Source organism: Monodon monoceros, unplaced genomic scaffold (genome assembly GCF_005190385.1).
Source record: "Monodon monoceros isolate NGI ecotype Baffin Bay Population unplaced genomic scaffold, NGI_Narwhal_1 Super_Scaffold_5, whole genome shotgun sequence".
In the NCBI taxonomy this organism is placed as follows: domain Eukaryota; kingdom Metazoa; phylum Chordata; class Mammalia; order Artiodactyla; family Monodontidae; genus Monodon; species Monodon monoceros.
Window position 1 is genome coordinate 108,387,672 of NW_021703782.1, and position 18,615 is coordinate 108,406,286.

At 47.9% G+C, this 18,615-nt stretch overlaps 1 protein-coding gene across 27 annotated transcripts in view; it reads left to right on the forward strand.

The window, feature by feature from the left end:
* The window catches only part of PRRC2B (proline rich coiled-coil 2B), a 102,366-nt gene that overhangs the window by 52,496 nt on the left and 31,255 nt on the right, over nucleotides 1-18,615 (forward strand). For 25 of the 27 annotated variants that reach the window (XR_003790711.1, XR_003790713.1, XR_003790712.1 and 22 more), the window contains 7 exons: nucleotides 1,304-1,545; nucleotides 2,010-2,131; nucleotides 2,564-2,706; nucleotides 8,183-8,273; nucleotides 10,902-11,094; nucleotides 14,904-15,207; nucleotides 16,815-16,999. Coding sequence is in view for 22 of the 27 variants with exons in the window: in XM_029201990.1 (XP_029057823.1) it covers nucleotides 1,304-1,545; nucleotides 2,010-2,131; nucleotides 2,564-2,706; nucleotides 8,183-8,273; nucleotides 10,902-11,094; nucleotides 14,904-15,207; nucleotides 16,815-16,999 (1,280 nt within the window). In the remaining 5 variants the exon portion in view is untranslated. The remainder of the gene's footprint in view (nucleotides 1-1,303; nucleotides 1,546-2,009; nucleotides 2,132-2,563; nucleotides 2,707-8,182; nucleotides 8,274-10,901; nucleotides 11,095-14,903; nucleotides 15,208-16,814; nucleotides 17,000-18,615) is intronic. The other 2 variants (XM_029201999.1, XM_029202011.1) reach the window with 2 other exon arrangements.

An 18,615-nucleotide genomic window follows, 5' to 3' on the forward strand; every position in this document is an offset into this window, starting at 1 on the left:
TTAGTATTCAAGGTGTTATTTAGGAGAGGGATTTTCCATCTGTTCTAGTCACGGATTCTGAAGTAGCCCTTGGGGCGGGGAGTTGATCAGGTTTTGAAATATGAGGGACTTTTATCTGCTTGTTTTCATTAATCCCCAAGGTATCCCAAAGTGAGAACAGATATCCTATAAATGAAACAATCACTGTGCAGCTCTCATAAAACATACGGCCTTTTCAGCGGCCTGTGCTGGGGTATTTTGGCTGCTCCAAATACATAATCAAATTCCTTAGGCCAGGAACTTTAACTTTCTGGGATTAATTAAGATGAGCTGCTGTAGGATTATAACCGTTTAGAACTAGAAGCAGCTTCTGGGATCACTCCCATCTCCTCGTTTGAGAAGATGAAGAAGCAGATGGCCTGAGGGGTGTACCAGGGCTTGGCCAAGATCATGCACGAGGTACCTGAAGAGCTGGGAGCAGTCTGTGACTTTGTGGCTCCGGTCCTGGGTTCCATTCTCTTAGGGGTCAGGTACTCAGGGACCTGTTTCAACTCCTAACTACAAGTTGACTGGAGAGAGGAGTCTTTTTGGCTCATCTGATTCCTCGTTGGCCTCTGAATTCCACCAGGCTTTGCTACATTTGCAGTGGAAAGCCTCGTCTTAAAAAGATGGTCAGAGTCGGTTGGCAGGTTTCAATCTGTGACCTGTGGGAGGGCCCCACAGGCCGCTGCCAGAGCAGGTGGGGCGAGGCCCGGCGGGTAGGGCCCCAGACCCTTCCAGCCCCCTCTCGGAGAGGGGAGAGCAGCTCTGCTTTACTTCACAGCTGGGGAGTCTCTGACTAGAGGTGCCACTGCTGAGTGGAGCTTGAACACGCGTCCGGAACTCTCTCTGGTTCTAAAGTCCAGTCCAGCGCTGGGCACAGTGCTGGTCCTGTTGGGGTCAGCATGATTGTGGAAGAAATGGCCCAAGGCTGCTTTCATTGGGGCCGTCTTGGTTTCTTTGGAGTGTCAGGTCTGAGGTTGTGTAGTTTCTGAGAGTCGATGAAGACCACGTCTCGTTGACACTTGCCTTCTCTCTGAGTGGACCTTATTTTGTGTTTCTCTGACAGTCAGACTCCCTCAGCAAGTTCATATTCATTGGCCAGGTGTCTGCCCCCCACCTTCCCTGACAGACTTGACCAGTCGACTCGATTCTTCACTTTTGTTTTTTTTATTTTTTTTAAATTTTTTGGTGAGTGAGGGGGGTCCCTTGACCTTCAGAACCTCATACAATCCCTCCTCCCCCTCCTCTTTCCTCTCCCCTTTTGCCCCCTTTCAATTTCCAGATGTGACAAGCTGGAGGGAGGGCGGTGGGCGAAACATAATTTCTGCCACGTCTCTGAGCGCCTCCCCAACTGAGCTGGGCAGCAGGAACTCGAGTGCGGGAGACGGAGCCCCCTCCTCGTCATGTACCAGCGATTCTAAGGACCCCTCTCTCCGCCCGGCTCAGCCTGTCCGAAAAGGGGCTTCACAGTTCATGGGGAATGTATACCACCCACCTACATACCATGACATGCTTCCTGCTTTTGTAAGTCTTCGGAGTGTGCATTTTTTTTCCCCATGAGGTCCGATTGTTCACGTCCAGCAGAACCTACTTCACGTGGTTGAATGTCCACCTTGGGTTCTCCCTCCCAGTTTCTTTGCCCTGATACCCTACTTTGGAGGCTTCCATTACTTTTGCATTTTCTCTCCTCCTTTTCAAATCTTAAGGGCCTCTGGCTTCTTGCCCTGGTGATGTGGATGTTATCTTAGCCTTAGCTCTTTAGAAGAAGGAGAGGCAGGTATATTCCCCAAGACACAGGTCCCCAGATTTGCATACTGACAGCAGGAAAGAAATGGGGGAGATGGTGATTGGTAGGATTAATTGGGAAACCCCAAGACTTTCCTGTTTCTTTTTCCCATTTTCCATTTTCCAAAACAAATTTTAATGCAAGTGGAACTTAGAATCTGGGTCATTACCAGAAAACCCTGTTCGTTGATGTTATGTTTCAGATGTGTTCGCCACAGTCATCAGAGAACCAGGGTACAGTGGAACGAGGATCTTTTCCCCTTCCCCAGCTCCGTCTTGAACCCCGTGTTCCTTTTAGACAGTTCCAGATGAATGACCAAGACGGGTAAGGCTATTGCATTATAGTCACGTATGTGGAAATTAGCCTGGTTGGTGATATTGGACAAGATAGTGGGCTTACATATGGAAGTGCTTTGTCTTCCGGAGACCTCAGAGAAACCAGCTCAAGACCCAGGGTGTGTGAGAAGGCTGGGGCAGGACAAGAGATTTCAGGTTCCTGGCAGGTGAAGATTTGGCATGTGTTTATTGCTGCTACCCTAGACATTAGCCTGAGCATATAAAACTGCAGAATGAAGCAGAACTTCTTTCGAGGATGTATTTGTTCACTGTGTGTTCTTTAAAAAGGAGACGGTTTTAATATTAAGGGCACACATGAACCTTTGCAGTGTAGGATTTAGTTTTGGAAAAGTATTTGGGTTTGCTTCCGTGTGTATACTTGACACGAGTCCAGCATCTTAACCCTTCTCTCTCTCATCAGAAAAGAAAACAGGCTGGGAATGACTCGCCCGATCCGTCCACTGAGGCAGCTGGTGGAACGGGCGCCGAGGCCCACCATCATCAACGCGGAGAACCTGCGGGGCCTTGACGACCTGGACACCGATGCTGATGACGGCTGGGCAGGTGGGTGGGGGTGTTTGCTGGTGGGCTCACAGCTGAGGGTTTAGGAGGGGAGGACTGCGGTCTGTGTCTGCTTACCAAGGTTGGAAGTCCTCTGACACCAAGCCCACTGTTTTCCTCGGCAAGTTGGAATGAAGACATGGGGCAGGGAGCAGCCTCGGTGCCGTGAAGAGATCCTTGTTGGTTGGCACTCAGACGAGCAGTTGCTTCCTGACAGCCATGTCTTCTTTTGTCTTTGGTCTTGTTCTTAGAGGGGGAAAAAAGACTTTGTATAATGGAAAAGTTAAAACAAACGAGTGTAATGAACCCCAGGTAGCTCCCTGTCACCGAGTTTCAGCATTTCAGCAAATGCCGACATTCTGCATTCTCATCTTCACCCAACCCCACCCCCCAACCTGATTATTTTCTTTTAAAATTCTTTTGGATTGTTTGTTTTCAAGTAAACTTTAACAGCATTGAAAGGCACACATTTAATTTTACAGTTTTGACAGAGGTATATGCTTGAGTAGCAGAGCCGAGTCACGATACAGAGCACTTTCCTCACCACCCAGCCCCTCCCTAGCCAGTCTCCCTCCCGGCCTGTGTCCAAGACTCGCCCAAGGCCTCCCTGTCTTACGATGAATCTTAACTGCAAACTGCAAACGAATGGAGTCCTACAGCTTTCCTTCTCCTGTGACGTTTGTGAGATTCATTCATGTTATGTATATCGATAGTTGCTTTTAATTACTGAGGTATATTTCATTGTATCAAATACTATAATTTGTTCAAATACTATAATTTGTTTACCCATTCAAAAGTTCCATTATGGGGCTTCCCTGGTGGCGCAGTGGTCGGGAGTCCGCCTGCCGATGCACGGGACACGGGTTCGTGCCCCGGTCCGGGAAGATCCCACATGCCGCGGAGCGGCTGGGCCCGTGAGCCATGGCCACTGAGCCTGCGCATCCGGAGCCTGTGCTCCGCAACGTGAGAGGCCGCAGCGGTGAGAGGCCCGCATACCAAAAAAAAAAAAAAAAAGTTCCATTATGAATAATATGTTCATGTCTCTTGGGTAAATATCTAGGAGTGGAATTGTTGAATTAAAGGGTAGGTGTGTGATTAGTTTTATAAGAAGCACCCAAGCTTTTTTCCATGGTGGTTGGTGATGCCATTCCCAGCCTCGATTTTGAGAATTTAGTTGCTCTGCATCCTCACAGCACTTTGATGTGAGTCTTTTTATTTTTAGCCATTCTAGTGGGTGTGTAGTGGTATCTCGTTGTGCTTTTAACTTTCATCTTGCTGATGACTAATGATGATAAACACGTTTTCATGTCGATTTGCCTACTGGTGTCTTTGTGTGTCTGTGTGTGTGTGTGTGTGTTCGGATACAAGTCCTTGGAGACTTAACATTTCACAGATATTTTTTCCAACTGCCTGCCTTGTCTGTTCATTTTTTAGCACTGCGTTTTGATGAGCAGAAGTTTTCAGTTTTGATGAAGTTTAACTTACAAATTTGTGTTTTTTATGGTTTTTACTTTTGTGTCCTTTATAAAAAAATCTGTCTCTCCTTGGTGGCAAAGGTACTCCCTTATGTTTTATAGTTTTAACACTTATTTTTGGATCTGTGATCTGTGTTGTATTAATTTGTATATGGTGTAGGATAGGGGTCGGGGTTCATTTTAATAAATTGGGTTGTCTGATTGTTCTGCACCGTTTGTGATAAGACTTTTCTTTCCCTATTGAGTTGCTTTGACACCTTTGCCAACAATCAGTTGACTGTATAAGTGTGGGTCTATTTCTGGACCCTGTTTGTTCTGTTGATCTGTTTATTCATCCTTATGCCAATAGCACGCTGTAGCTTTATAGTAAGTTCTAAATTCAGTGGTGTAAGTTCTCCAGCTTTGTTCATGTTTAAGATTATTTGACTATTCTAAGTTCTTTTCATTCTCATGTAAATTTAGAATCAACCGGTCAGTATTTTAAAAGCCTGCAGGCATTGTGATTAAGATTGTGTTGAATTTATTTCTGGATAAATGAAATCTTAATTTTGAATCTCTTGTCCAGTAACTTGGTGAAACTTTCTCTATTAGGGCTTTCATGTCTCTCAGCAGTGTTTTATAGTTTTCAGTATAGAGGTCTTGAACATCTTTGTTATGTTTATTCCTGAGTATTTTATGTTTCTTGACGCTATCGTAAATGGTACTGGTTTAAAAAAAAAAGAAAAGTTTTGTTTTTTAGTGTTTGATGCTATTATATAGACATACGTAGAGTTGATTTTTGTGTGTGGACCTTGTACCAGACAGTTTGCTGAATGCATTCATTAGTTTTACTAGCTCTTGTTGATTTCTTAGAATTTTCTGCATAAACCATCATGTTGCCTATAAATAGGGACAGATTAAATGCCTTTTCTTTTTCTTGCCTTATTGCCGTGCAGTACTTCCAGTACAATGTTGTATTCAGGTTCTGTATTCCTGATCCTAGGGAGAAAGTGTTTAGTGTTTCACCATTAAACATGATGATAGTTGTAAGGTTCTTGGAGATGTTCTTTATCAGATTGCGGAGATTCCTTTCTATTTCTAGTTTGCTGATGTTTTTTTAATACATTTATTTATTTATGGCTGCGCAGGCTTTCTCTAGTGGCGGCGAGTGGGGGCTACTCTTTATTGTGGTGGGCGGGCTTCTCATTGTGGTGGCTTCTCTTGTTGCAGGGCACGGGCTCTAGGCTCGTGGGCTTCAGTAGTTGTGGCACGCGGGCTCAGTAGTTGTGGCTCGCGGGCTGTAGAGCACAGGCTCAGTAGTTGTGGCGCACGGGCTTAGTTGCCCCGTGGCATGTGGGATTTCAGTTCCCCAACCAGGGATCAGACCTGCGTCCCCTGTATTGGAAGGTGGATTCTTAACCACTGGACTACCGGGGAAGTCCCCCTGATTTATTTTTTTAATGCTAACCAACCTTGCATCCCTAGAATAAATTCCACCTACGTCTAGATTCAATTTACTGATATTTTCTTAAGATTCTTGGTGCCTGTGTTCATGGCGGATATTGGTCTGTAATTTTCTTTTAATATCGCCCTTGGGTTTTGATATCAGGTTTTGCTGGGCTCATAAGATGTGTTGGAAAACGTTCCTTCCTTCTCTACTTTCTGAAAGAGTTTCTGTTAGATTGGTATTAGTTTTTTCGTAAATGCTTGATAAAATTCGCCAGTGAAACCGATTGGCCCTGGAATTTTCTTTCTAAAGACATTTGTGATAATAAATTTAACTTCTTTGATTAGTTATAGGGCTGCTCAGGTTTCCGATGTTTCTGTGTCAGTATTTCATAAGTTGTGATTTTCAAGGGATTTGTTCCTTTCTTTTGAGTTGAACTTAGTGGTGTAAAGTTGTTGATAATATTCCTTTTTTTTTTCTTCTGATGTCTGTAGGGTCTGTAGTGATACAGGTATCACCCTTTTTCATTCCTGATAATTAGCTAATTTGTATTTTTTCTCTTTTTCTTGTTCACTTCTGCCAAAGGCTTAGTGGTTTAATCTTTACAAAGAGACGGCTTTTGGCTTTAGTTTTCTCCATTGTTTGATTGTTTTCTAGTTCACCAATCGTTTTAATTGGAGCTTTCTAGAGTTCTCATTTAATTCCATTGTAGTCAAGAGACCATATTCTGTATGACTTCAGTTCTTTCCAACTTATTAAGACTTGTTTTATGACCAAGATATATGGCCTATCTTGGTGAATATTCCAAGTGCATTTGAAAAGAATGTGTGTTCTATAAGTTGGATATCACATTCTGTAAATATCAGTGTAGTCAAGGTGGTTGGTAGTGTTGTTCAGATCTTATATACTTACATTTTTGTCTAGTTCTACCAGTTACTGAAAGTGAGGTGTTAAACTCTCTACTATAATTGTGGATTTATCTATTTCTCCCTTTAATTCTGTCAGTTTTTGCTTCATTTATTTTGAAGCTGTTATGCACATTTATCATTTTTATGATTCTGACGTATTGTCCCTTTATATTGTTTTCAAATATCCTTTTTTATCTCTCGTAACACTTCTCGTCTTGGAGTCTGTCTTGTCCTATGTTAGTATCATTGCTCTGACTTAAATTATTTATTGTTGTCATGGTGTATATTTTCCATCCATTCCCTTTAACCCACTTGTGTTTGTATATAAAGTGATGCTCTGGGAAACAGCATGTAATTGCACTTGCTTTATCATCAAATCTAACTCGCCTTTTGATAGGATTGGGCTTATTGTCGTCGTCTCCTTTTTTTAACGATATAATTCACTTGACAGATTATCATATTACGTAAAATTTACCCTTATAAAGTCTAAAATTCAGATATTTTTCGTATATTAACAGGTTTGTGCAGTCATCCTCCCTGTCTGATTCCAGAGCATTTCTGTCTCCCACGGAAGACACCCATATACCCATCAGCAGAGTCACTCCCAGTTACCACCCGCCCTCCACGCACACCCTTCGGCAAACGCCCATCTACCTTCTGTCTCTGTGGATCTACTTTCTGTCTCTGTGGATTTGCTTATTCTAGATGTTTCATATCCATGGAATCACACAATAGAAATACGTGGCTTTTCACATCTGGCTCTGTCACTTAGCATAATGTTTTCAAGGATCATCATGTTGCAGCATGTGTCTGAACTCTTTTAAAATCTTTTTTTAGTGGCCAAATACTCTTCCATGGTATGGCTCTACCGCATTTTGTGTACCCACTCATCAGTTGATGGTGACTTTCTGCCACCTGAGCCACTTGGGTAGGGGAGGGCCCTGGGGCAAAACGGCCACCCACGAATCTCACTGTTCAGGTGTCTGTATTGCTAGGGTGGCCTCCTGGCTGGTTTCTGCCTGCTTTTGTCCACTCTCCTCACCTCCTAATACACTTGCAGAGTATTTTGTCTAGATTTAAGAGCTGTTGTCTTAAGTCTAACCAGGGGGTGTTAGTCTAACCAGGCTACTTCGCTGTTACCAGAGCCAGCACTGTCCTTCATTTTTTTTTTTTTAAATAAATTATTTATTTACTTATTTTTGGCTGCATCGGGTCTTCGTTGCTGCGCGCGGGCTTTCTCTAGTTGCATCGAGCGGGGGCTGCTCTTTGTTGCGGTGCGCGGGCTTCTCACTGCAGTGGCTTCTCTTGTTGCGGAGCACGGGCTCCGGGCGCGCAGGCTTCAGTAGTTGTGGCTCGCGGGCTCTAGAGCACAGGCTCAGTAGTTGTGGCGCACGGGCTTAGTTGCTCCGTGGCCTGTGGGATCTTCCCGGACCAGGGCTCGAACCCGTGTCCCCTGCCTTGGCAGGCAGATTCCCGACCACCGTGCCACCAGGGAAGCCCTGTCTTGCATTTTTATCCGCAGTGTTTGTTCTGGTGGTGGCAGCTGGGTGGTGTGCCTTCCCCAGCTGGGTTGGTGCAGTTCCTGACTGGAGGAAGCTCCCCAGTGGCGACCTCAGCACTGCTGAGACTCGCATTTTGTCTTACCTTCCCTGGCCGTGCTCCTGTTGCAGGCCTCCACGAAGAAGTGGACTACTCGGAGAAGTTGAAGTTCAGCGATGATGAGGAGGAGGAGGAAGCTGTGAAGGACGGCAGGCCAAAGCGGTAAGTGTCCCTGTGCCGCTGGTTGCTCCGCTCCCAAGGAGCGTGACCTTAGCAGGATGTAAATGCACCCGTGTTCGTGGTGCTGCCGTGTGCCTGTCACCATGCCAAGGAGCGTGACCTTAGCGGGATGTAAATGCGCCCGTGTTCGTGGTGCTGCCGTGTGCCTGTCACCGTGCCAAGGAGCGTGACCTTAGCGGGATGTAAATGCACCCGTGTTCGTGGTGCTGCCGTGTGCCTGTCACCATGCCAAGTGCATTTCCTGGTTACCCCAGCAGCCTCACAAGGGCAAATACTCTTTCCATTTGCAGATGAGAGGGCCATAGCTTTTGAGGACAGCTGTTCAGAGATGGAGCCAGGATTTGCACCCAGGCGTGCCTGGCTGGCTGAGTCCTAGTGATTTAACCACTGTGCCAGTATTTTCCCAAGGGTGTCTTATAGACTGCTTTTTCCATAGATTGCTTTGGGTGTAGTGCCCCAGGAGGCTTCTCTGGCCAAGCAAATTTGGGAAACTTTGTTTTCCACTTAACTGTTTATTAATAAATAGTTCCAAGGTTGTCCAGAGCCTAGAGTGTGCATACTGCCGTGTGCTGGGAATCTGGGGGGAGGCGGGTATGCCATATTTCCTAAACTTATCTGACCACTTTAATCTCTTCCATCTTTTTTTTTGGATCATTCCATTGGACTGATTTTTACTCACAACACCTTTTGGAAAATACTTCATTGTAATCTAGTCCCTCTAGTTTTTAGCATGATACCAGTAGTATTGGCCAGTACTTTTAAAAGAGCACCTATGGTTGCTTTAATTTGCTCCCCCCCCCGCCCCAGTACTGGCAAGAATGCTTCTTTTTGTGTGAAATTGCCTGTTTCCTTTGTATATTTATCTGTTAGACTTACTCTGCTTTCCGTTAAAATGTGATTACTGTTTTATATTGCTTAGATATTAGTGCTTTAATATTTTTCCCTTTGTCTCTTTTATTGTCAGTAATTGAATGTTTATGTAGTTGGGTCTGCAAGTCTTTGTTATTTCATTTTTCGCTTCAAAGCTCCTCTTGCGCAGGGAGCTGGTAATGATCTGCCACTCTCTCAGATGATACACAAACAATTAACGAATTGAGGCTTCTGTAATTTATTTTAATGTTGCTTGATTTCAACTGAAGCTTTGGATGCACTTGGGAAATAAATATCTGTGGGTCAGTTTTTGGAACACTAAGCTCAGAAGGAGACGTGATCAAGAATTTAAATCAATGGCAAGCAAAGTTTTGCAGATTTATTGGAGCAGCAGGCCACTCTCTTCTTGTCTCTTTGAGTTGATGTGAATTGAATGTTCATCTGAAAGAGTTAGACCTGGGTTTTGGACCCAGTTCACCACTGGCTGTGACCAAGGACACATCAAATTGAGTCCACCAGCCACGACCTCAGTGTGTTCCCTGAGCTGGTTGAGACTCCTACTACAAGCTCCCCAGTCTTCTTTGACATTTTATTTCCCATCCACGATGGGTTCCTGAAACTTTCCTGTTCCATCCCTTCCTGTTCATTGTCTCTGGGGGCCACTGGGACCCACATCCTTTCTTTGCTGCACCATCGAGAGGCTGGCCAGCTCATGTCCTTCCTTCCGTCTCACCCTCACACTGTTCCTTAGTTGTCTTCTGCAGACTTGATCTCTCCTGGTGGGTCAGGAGGCTTCGTGTGGGCGCCTGCCTCTGACTGCAGTCCGGAGCCGCTAGCAGTTGTTGCCCAGTCTGTGGTGTCCCGATCCTCACCCGCCCCACCTCCCTTCCATCTCCCTTCCATCTCCCGTGCGTGCGTGCGTGCTTGTGTGTGTGTGTGTGTGTGTGTGTGTGTGTGTGTGCATGCATGTGTGTGTGTGTGTGTGTGCATGCGCACCTGCACAGACATGTACATTAGCCAGGTCTGACTCTCTGCCTTCCTCTGCACTCCTGCTGGGTTTAGTGGGCACCACTAAAGAAGAGGTGCTGAGTAGATGCACATGTGTGTTTTGCCCCAGGGCCTTTGTTTACACTGGGGCATGTGAAGGTGAGCACTGCACAAGCCTCCCTTCGGTTCGAGCCTTCCCGTAGCCTCCGCTGGGCATCCCTCTCCTCCTTTTCCACGCTGTGTGTGCTTTGCTTTGTTCCTCCTGCTCTTTATCATGAATCAGCCAGTGAGCCTTCTTTTGCTGTTGCGAGGAGCATTTATTAAGCAACTCCTTTATGCAAAGCACGGGGCGGGAGCTGTGGCGTAAAGAGAAGGGCCTTCAGTGGGAGTCCTAGGCTCAAATCTCTTAGCTCTTCCTTGTGAAAACAGCTCCCCAACCTGTCGGAGACTCAATTACCAACTCTTTAACATGGGGGAAGTAGAGACTTTTTGTTTTTGGAGTAAATAAAGTAATGGGTGTGAGGCATCCTGCCAGGAGCTGTGTGTGTAAGGCTGACTTGGTAAACATTGGTGCTGATGTTGGTGCTCTGGGCATATCCTCTCACCTATAGAGGGGGTGCGGGGTAGGTCTGCTCTCATGAAGGAAATTGGTATGTAGACAGCCAGCTTTGGAATTCCTAAGGGCCTGACCAGTGAGGCCAGACCATGCTTGGGCCGACTGGGAGAACTAACGCTCTGTGTGGTTTGTCCCAGGAACAGTTGGGACCCCAGGAGGCAGCGGCAATTGTCAGTGAGCTCTGCAGACAGCGCTGATGCCAAGCGCACCCAAGAGGAAGGAAAGGACTGGGGCGAAACAGGAGGCAGAACCCGTGTCGTCCGGAAGGTGCCAGAACCTCAGCCGCCTTCTAGGAAGCTTCACAGCTGGGTGTCAGGCCCTGACTACCAGGTACCGTGGGCACTGCAGGGGTTCTGTGCCTGTGATTAGCTGGGACACACACACACGTGTGCACGCACACACACACGAGCCCTTTCAAGTTCATTTGACCGGAGATACACACACACACACACACACACACACACACACGCCCTTTCAAGTTCATTTGACTGGAGATATACACACACACACACACACACACACACGCCCTTTCAAGTTCATTTGACCGGAGATATACACACACACACACACACACACACACCCCCTTTCAAGTTCATTTGACTGGAGATATACACACACACACACACCCTTTCAAGTTCATTTGACCAGAGATACACACACACACACACCCTTTCAAGTCACACACACACGCCCTTTCAAGTTCATTTGACCGGAGGTCCAAGGCAAAGACTCCAGCAGGTCATCTAGTTGGCTATCCTGTGTGTTTATGTCTCACTGAGTTCAGTGGTCGGGCTTTTTTTTTTTTTTTTTTTTTTTTTTGTGATTTAAAATTTTGAAAACAGTCACAAACGTACAGAAAAGTTGGTGTAATACAAAGAACACTTTTTCTGAACCATTTGAAGAGCAAGTCGCCAGCCTGATCAGCCCGCCACCACAGAACACTTTGGTATCTATTTCCTACCAAAAAATGACATTCACTCTAGGTAACCAGTCAAATCCAGGAAATTAGCATTGATACATCACTGCCATCTAATCCTCAGACTCCATCCCACTTTTACCCATTGTTCCATTCATGTTCTTCATACAGAAGGATCCAGTTCAGAGTCACACGCTGCCTCAGGTATCCTGCTCTTGAGTTCCCTTCAGTCTGAAGCAGCTTTTCAGCCTTTGCTAAACCTTCATGACTTTGATACCTGGGAAGATGACAAGCGAGCTATTTTGTGGAATGCACTTCAAATTGGGTTTGTCTGGTGCTTCCTCATGATTGGGTTCAAGGTTTCCATTTTTTTGGCTAGAATCTCTCAAAACTGTCACTGACTCTTCTCATTGCATCCTACTGGGTGACCGTGATTCCACTCTGCCCGCTCTGACAACCTTCACTTTGATCTCTTGATTAAGGTGGTGGCTACCAAGTTTCACACCATGGAACTTTCACACACTCTTCCAGATTTGTAATTGATAGCAATTTTGTGGGGAATTACTCTGAGACTACGAATGTCCTGTTTCTCATCAAATTTTTAATTAATTAATATCAGTGGGTTATAGTTTGTTGCTCTCATTGTTTCTTTTGATGTTCAGATTGTCTTTGATTTGGGAGCTTCTTCAAGCTGGCAGCTGTGTGCTTTTTACATCTCCATTCTTTTTTTGAGGAATTCCTTGCTTTCTGATAGAACAAGTTTGTTTTTAAGCTCCTTTTGTCCTTATGCTACCTTGGCCCTGGAGTCAGCCTTTAATGATATTTAGAAACTAATATGTGGGCACCAGGAGTACTACTGCTGTTAGAGTGCCACAGCTCCTGGACCTTCTCCGTGGACAGAGTCAGGAAGTGTAGGTATGTGACACACACACATGAATCACAAGGATATCTCAAGTTCCACAGAGGTCATTCTAGCTGTTTGCCATTGTCCCTAGTATTTGTACCTATTCGGTCAGGCTCCCTGTTTCTGCCCCCACCCTCTCTCCCTTGCACAGGTGCCCTCCTCAGCCACTCAGATGTCAGTGCACCCCACCTCCACGTGGCCCTGAATTTCCCTGCTGGGCCATCTCTTCTAGGGGTTTCTTCTTCACCCTGCTTGGTTGGGCCCCAGCTCCCACACCAGCCACATCTCCATGTGCACACTCTCGTCACCTGCCCTGGGCTCTGACCACCTGCCCTGAGCTCTCTGACTCCCGGGCACCAGGTGCCTGCCTTGTTCTGCCACCTCGCGTGACTTTCGGACTGAATTGAGCAGGAGGGGCAGAGCTGGGGATGGGAAGGCGTTAATTTAAATACGCTTTGGCAAAATTGCCGTTTTCGATGCACTTTGCTATTTAAAGGGCTCCTGTTCCGCATCTCGGTATAAAGTAACAGTGCTCGGTACAGGGGACACAAGTGAAGATAGACACAATACGACTCTTGTAAATTACCTTGCAGTTAATCCAGATTTCATTCACATACTGGGGTTGCTCAGTGTTCAAAAGAAGGTTTCACTTTGATCTGCTTATAACAACACTGAATTATCTGAATAGAGTCAACAAAGATAAAATCTCTATAACTTTTATGGATCCAAATTTCTGAAAAGATTTTCACACTTTAAATATTTTGCAGAACATTTAGTTTATAAAATGATAGCTCATCTTCGGGCAGCTCTGAAAGGCACATCTGTAGTCTTGATGATGTGCCTCAAGACTATAGCCTTTGATTCTGCTATTTCATTTCTGGGAAATTCTGAAGGGAATAATAGTCAGGGATAGGCCTTAAGGATCATCTGCCTTAAGGATCATTGAACACCAGGGGATAAGGTAGGTCATGGGATAGATAAGCCGTGGGGTGAGACAGGACACAGCCTTTATGGAGCACGGACAGATGGCAGTGGTCAAGGGCAAAGGAGAAGAGTGCACACTTTGGTAAAAAGTACCTTCGTGCTTCTAAATTAGAAGTTTATAATCTTGTGATTGTAGCAATTGTCTCTGGATTATGAGAAGTTACTTTTTAGGAGAAAACTCCTTGGCTACAGTCACTGTGTGACATATTGCTTTTATGGAGGTGTAATTAACATACACAAAAAGGCATAGATCTTGTTTTTTTATGTTTGATTACTTTTTGACAATTACATACATCTGTGTAACTACCACTCAAAACAGGAAGTTGTATATTTTTTTTGCTAGTCATACCTCATTGGAATTCCAGTGGCTGGGGTCCCGTTAAACACGCCCGCCATCTGTTATTGCATGTTCTGCCTGCAGCTTCACTTCCTGCCAATCAGTGAGAAATCTTCCCAGTGTTGGTAGTTTTTCACGCTGCATTGGTGGCACCCTGGTTGTTTGTCCAGTAACTGACAATGAGCGAGAGATTCAAAAGTGGATGAAATATCCAAAAGAGACGTTTTTAGAGATGCTTATTTATTTTTATATATAAAGAATCACTTTGAAACCTCATGTCTGAGTGTGAATTTCAATTTCTTGTGGCTCTCCATATCCAGAGGTGTATGTATTGTTGTGGGAGAAGCAGTAGAGCAGTTTTGTGGCTAAGAAATGATGAGTGTGTGCTTTCCTGCTGTTGGTATTTAGCTGTGGAGGCCCTAATCTTTTTTTTTTTTTTTTCTTGGTACACGGGCCTCTCACTGTTGTGGCCTCTCCCGTTGCGGAGCACAGGCTCCGGACGCGCAGGCTCAGTGGCCATGGCTCACGGGCCCAGCCGCTCCGCGGCATGTGGGATCCTCCCGGACCGGGTCACAAACCCGTGTCCCCTGCATCGGCAGGCGGACTCTCAACCACTGCGGCGCCAGGGAAGCCCGAGGCCCTAATCTTGTGTGCTCGGTAGTGGTGGTGAGAGCGTCCGTTTTCTCAGTGTTTCCTGCGTGTCTGTCACGGCGTTGAGTGCTTTGCAAACGACTCAATGTACCTTCACAATCCCGAGGGCTTCCTTTATTATCATTCAAAACGAGAAACTAAGGTGTAGAACGTTGGCGCTCACCCAAGCCTCATTCCAAATATAGTAAAGGGTAGAGCAGGATTGAAACCCAGGTCCGCCTGCCGCGGGGCCGCGCTGCCTCCCTAAGGTGCGTGAGGGTCCTGGGAAGGAGAGCCCATCCCATCCTGGGGGCGCCTGTGCCCGGGTTGTGATGTGCATTTCATCTGAGACCGTCTCCTCTCGGCAGAAGTCCTCCGTGGGCAGTGTGTTCCGGCAGCAGTCTGTTGAGGACAAAGAGGACAAGCCACCCCCGAGGCAGAAGTTCGTCCAGTCGGAGATGTCCGAGGCCGTGGAGCGAGCCCGAAAGCGCCGGGAAGAGGAGGAGCGCCGGGCCCGGGAGGAGAGGTTGGCTGCCTGTGCCGCCAAACTCAAGCAGCTGGACCAGAAGTGCAGGCGGGCTCAGAAGGTGGGCGGGGCCCAGGAGCCGGTGGGGAAGGAGGCACCCCGCTCTCCAGGCGCCCCACAGGAGAATGGCCCAGCTGTCCGCAGAGGTGAGCTGTAGGGCCCCGTCCCATGACCTGAAAACCCTACGCTGTGTCGCTGGTTGGTTGTCTGCGTCTCCCTGGCTTTTTAGCACCACCGTGGCCCACAGCTGATGTGTGGGAGTCCCGGTCGTTAAGAGTCTCGGCCTGGGCCAGGTGCCTGGGTTCACATCCCATTTCTACCGCTTAAACCAGCTATCCGGGCGCCTCACCTCTCTGGCGCGCATTCCCGAGTCTGTGAAGTGGGTTGATGAGAGCTTGTACCTCCCCGCATGCTGAGGGGCCACGGGGGAGCGTGTGCACGAAGCACTTGGCAATTTCTAGATGCAGAAAGCACTCACGTACTCACGGCAACGCCGCCGGTTTTGTCATTGCCGGTGTTACCACCCGGCTCGACTGAAGACGCGGGTGCTGGAGGACTTCAGTAGGAGCACGGGATCTCTCTCGGGACATTGAAAGAAGCCTGCCTGCTTGTTAGCATACATTTTCCCTGACAATTATTCTCAAAGGAGTGGATCACGTGGCTGCGCAAGAGACGTTGAATAGCGTTAGGTGGTGGAGGGTGTCTCTTGCTGCAGTTTTAAAGAATGGGCTCAGCTGTGTTTTTTGTGACTTTCTTGAATCAACTAAAGCCAACTCTCAAGTAGAGAGCGGCCTGATGTTAGTTTCAGTCGCTGAGAGCTTCTCCGAGGGAGGTCTTATTGGTGACATGATGGCCATCAGAACCCTTCTGGCCGAGGAACTCAGAGAAATCGACCCTTGTCCTCCTGTAAATAAATGTCCTGTCACTGAAGTCTGAGTGAAGCCTGGGCCCAGTGTCAGGGACTCACTGAGCGGGGGCAGTGGAGAGTCCAGGAAGTAGATGGCGGGGAGCGAGCTTGGGCCTGGGTGTGGGGTGTGCCCCGAGCCCCTCTGCAGCTGCCCTGCCTGTCAGTGTTCCTCTGGGACGCTGGGTCCCCAAGGCTTTGCACTGGTGTTTGTTTGCCTCCTGCGGTAGATTTAAGAGCACAAAATGTCAATTATATCTCAATAAAGCTGGACAAAAAAAAGAATGCAAAGCTGGGATGGGGCAAGAAAGAAGGGAATTTCAGGGAGAATAGTGATATGGGAGGCTGTGGTGAGTATTTACTTCTTGTCAGGCGCTATTTTAAGTGCATTACGTGGATCGTCTCAGTGAATTAATTCTCCAGAGGCCTGGTGGGGTAGGTGCAGTTGTTGCCCTCATTGAACAGATGAGGACACGGGCCAGTGGGGCTGCCTGGCCGGCCGGCTCACACAGCCTTGGGTGGAGGGTGGATGTGGGGCTCTTGTTGAGCCCCGACCGCTCTGATTTACTGGGGTCTGTTTTAACAGAGCCCCTCCCACCCAGAACCACATCCCAGCTCTCCTGCTGACTGTGTGACCTCAGGCGGTTCCTCTGATCTCTCGACCCTTAGTTTTCTCCCCTCTGGAGCGATGACGATGTGGGGGAGTCCATGAGCTTGTGCGTGGGGAGCATTTATAGCACAGTGCCGGGGTTTGAGGACTGCCAACAAGAAAAAGCGTCTGCCCTAGACATCGCTCGGCTGAGCTTTGGCGAGCTCACCCGGCCATTTCCCTGCTTATTTGTTCCGTAGGCTCCCCCGAGTTCTCTGCCCAGGAAGCCCCCAGCACGTTTTCGGAAGAAGCCCCTACAGCTCCTCCAGCTGTGGCTCAGAGCGGCGGCAGTGACGAGCGGGCCAGGGAGCCTGGGTCCCCCGCGCAGGAGTTCAGCAAGTACCAGAAGTCGCTTCCGCCCAGGTTCCAGCGCCAGCAGCAGCAGGTAAACAGGAGTCGCTCAGTAGGTGTCGTGAACAGACCTGTCCGTGGAGTGGCTGTCCCCTCTCCTTTCCCCACGCCCCCTTCCAGTAGAACAGACAATAGAAACCCACCCTCGTATACGCCAGTCAGCAGCAGGGGTGCGGGGAGTGAGGGCCTCGGGCGTCAGCCCCGCCTTCAGTTCCTCCAGGTAATTTACCCTGTGGATGAAAACCCCTGGTGGCAGTTTATGGACCCTGTTGTCTAACGCCGGTAAGGACTGGTTAGTGGTGTCTGAGTGGTTTTCATCCAGAGTTGCACACGGTGGCCACTCCCTACACTGACAGCGGCCGCACCCTGGGTGCCTCCCAAGGAGTAAGGAAGGCCTGCGAGCTGCTTGGAGAGCCTCCGAGAGAGGCGTGTTAGCGTTCCGTTAAGAATGTAGGTTTGTAGGTTTTGAATCAAGACAGCTTTGGGTTCTGGTCCTGCTGGTGCAGCTTATTCAGCTGTGTGTGGCTTTGGGCAGGTCAGTGTAAAGTGGAAGGAATGAGTCCCTGCCTCTCGGCATGGCGGTGAGGGTTCTATGATGCCTGTAAGCTGGTTTACCGGTGCGATCATGATCACCCTTTGCTCTGAGGAAGATCATGTGGGTAATGGTTGTAATTCCAGCCGCCTCTTACGGGCCTGGGGATATTGCTGAGCCGGAACCGCTCACCGGCAGTTGTCTGTCTCACAGGCACAATCAGCGAGGCTTACTGCTGATGAACACTGCGTTTTGGTGGGAGACAGATCACGCGCGGACGTTACTTAGTTCAGCGGCTAGGTGTGCGGTAAATTATTGTTAACCATCGAAGAAGTTTCAGAACGTGGGTGCCCTGGAGACACAGATCAAAGTCTCCGCCTTTCCCCAGAATCTCTTCTAGTTGCCTTTAAAACGTTCACCCCCAGACCCTACTTTCCTTGGGCTCCCAGGAAGCATTCCAGAAGCTCACCACGTCCTGTGCTCTAAGCAGGAAGTTACATTCATTGTGCTCTTGTAGCGTTGTGCTGTGGGCAGGCACCGTGCAGTTACTCCCGGGCTTGGCGAAGAATTACTGCTGACTGGAGAGATCTCTGGAGTAACTCGAGCCGGACACAGTAGTAACAGTTGCTCTAGGTAACTCTTCTGTGGGGCAGTGACAGGTAAACCCGTCCTTAAGATTAGAAAGAAGTCTGACGTGTCAGAGCAGCCTGAAGGAGTCTGGAAAGCAGACTGTCTGGTCAGCTTCCCTGGGGAGCTGGGGTCTAGACAGGAGGAGGAGCTGTGGGCAGAGACCAGCGGAGTTCTGCTTACTGAGTTCTGAGTGCTCCTAAGAAGTGCCCTGAGCCCTGGCGAGCCTTCCAGGGAATCCAGCCCAGGCTGGGATTGTGCCAGCCGGCTGGCAGGAAACGGTGTGTCCTCCTTGTCTGACTCTGCACCTGCATCCTGCCAGAATCCTGGTTCGGGATGCAGTTGTGAGGGCAGCCCTGGAGGTCACTGGCGCTGTGGAGCAGGGTCTGAGATGAATCCTCACTGGGTCCAGGTTCTTGATTTTTAATACTCTATTGATGCTTTACGTGTGTCCTTTTGTGCAGTGAATTTTCTTCCTACCAAGTCTGGTG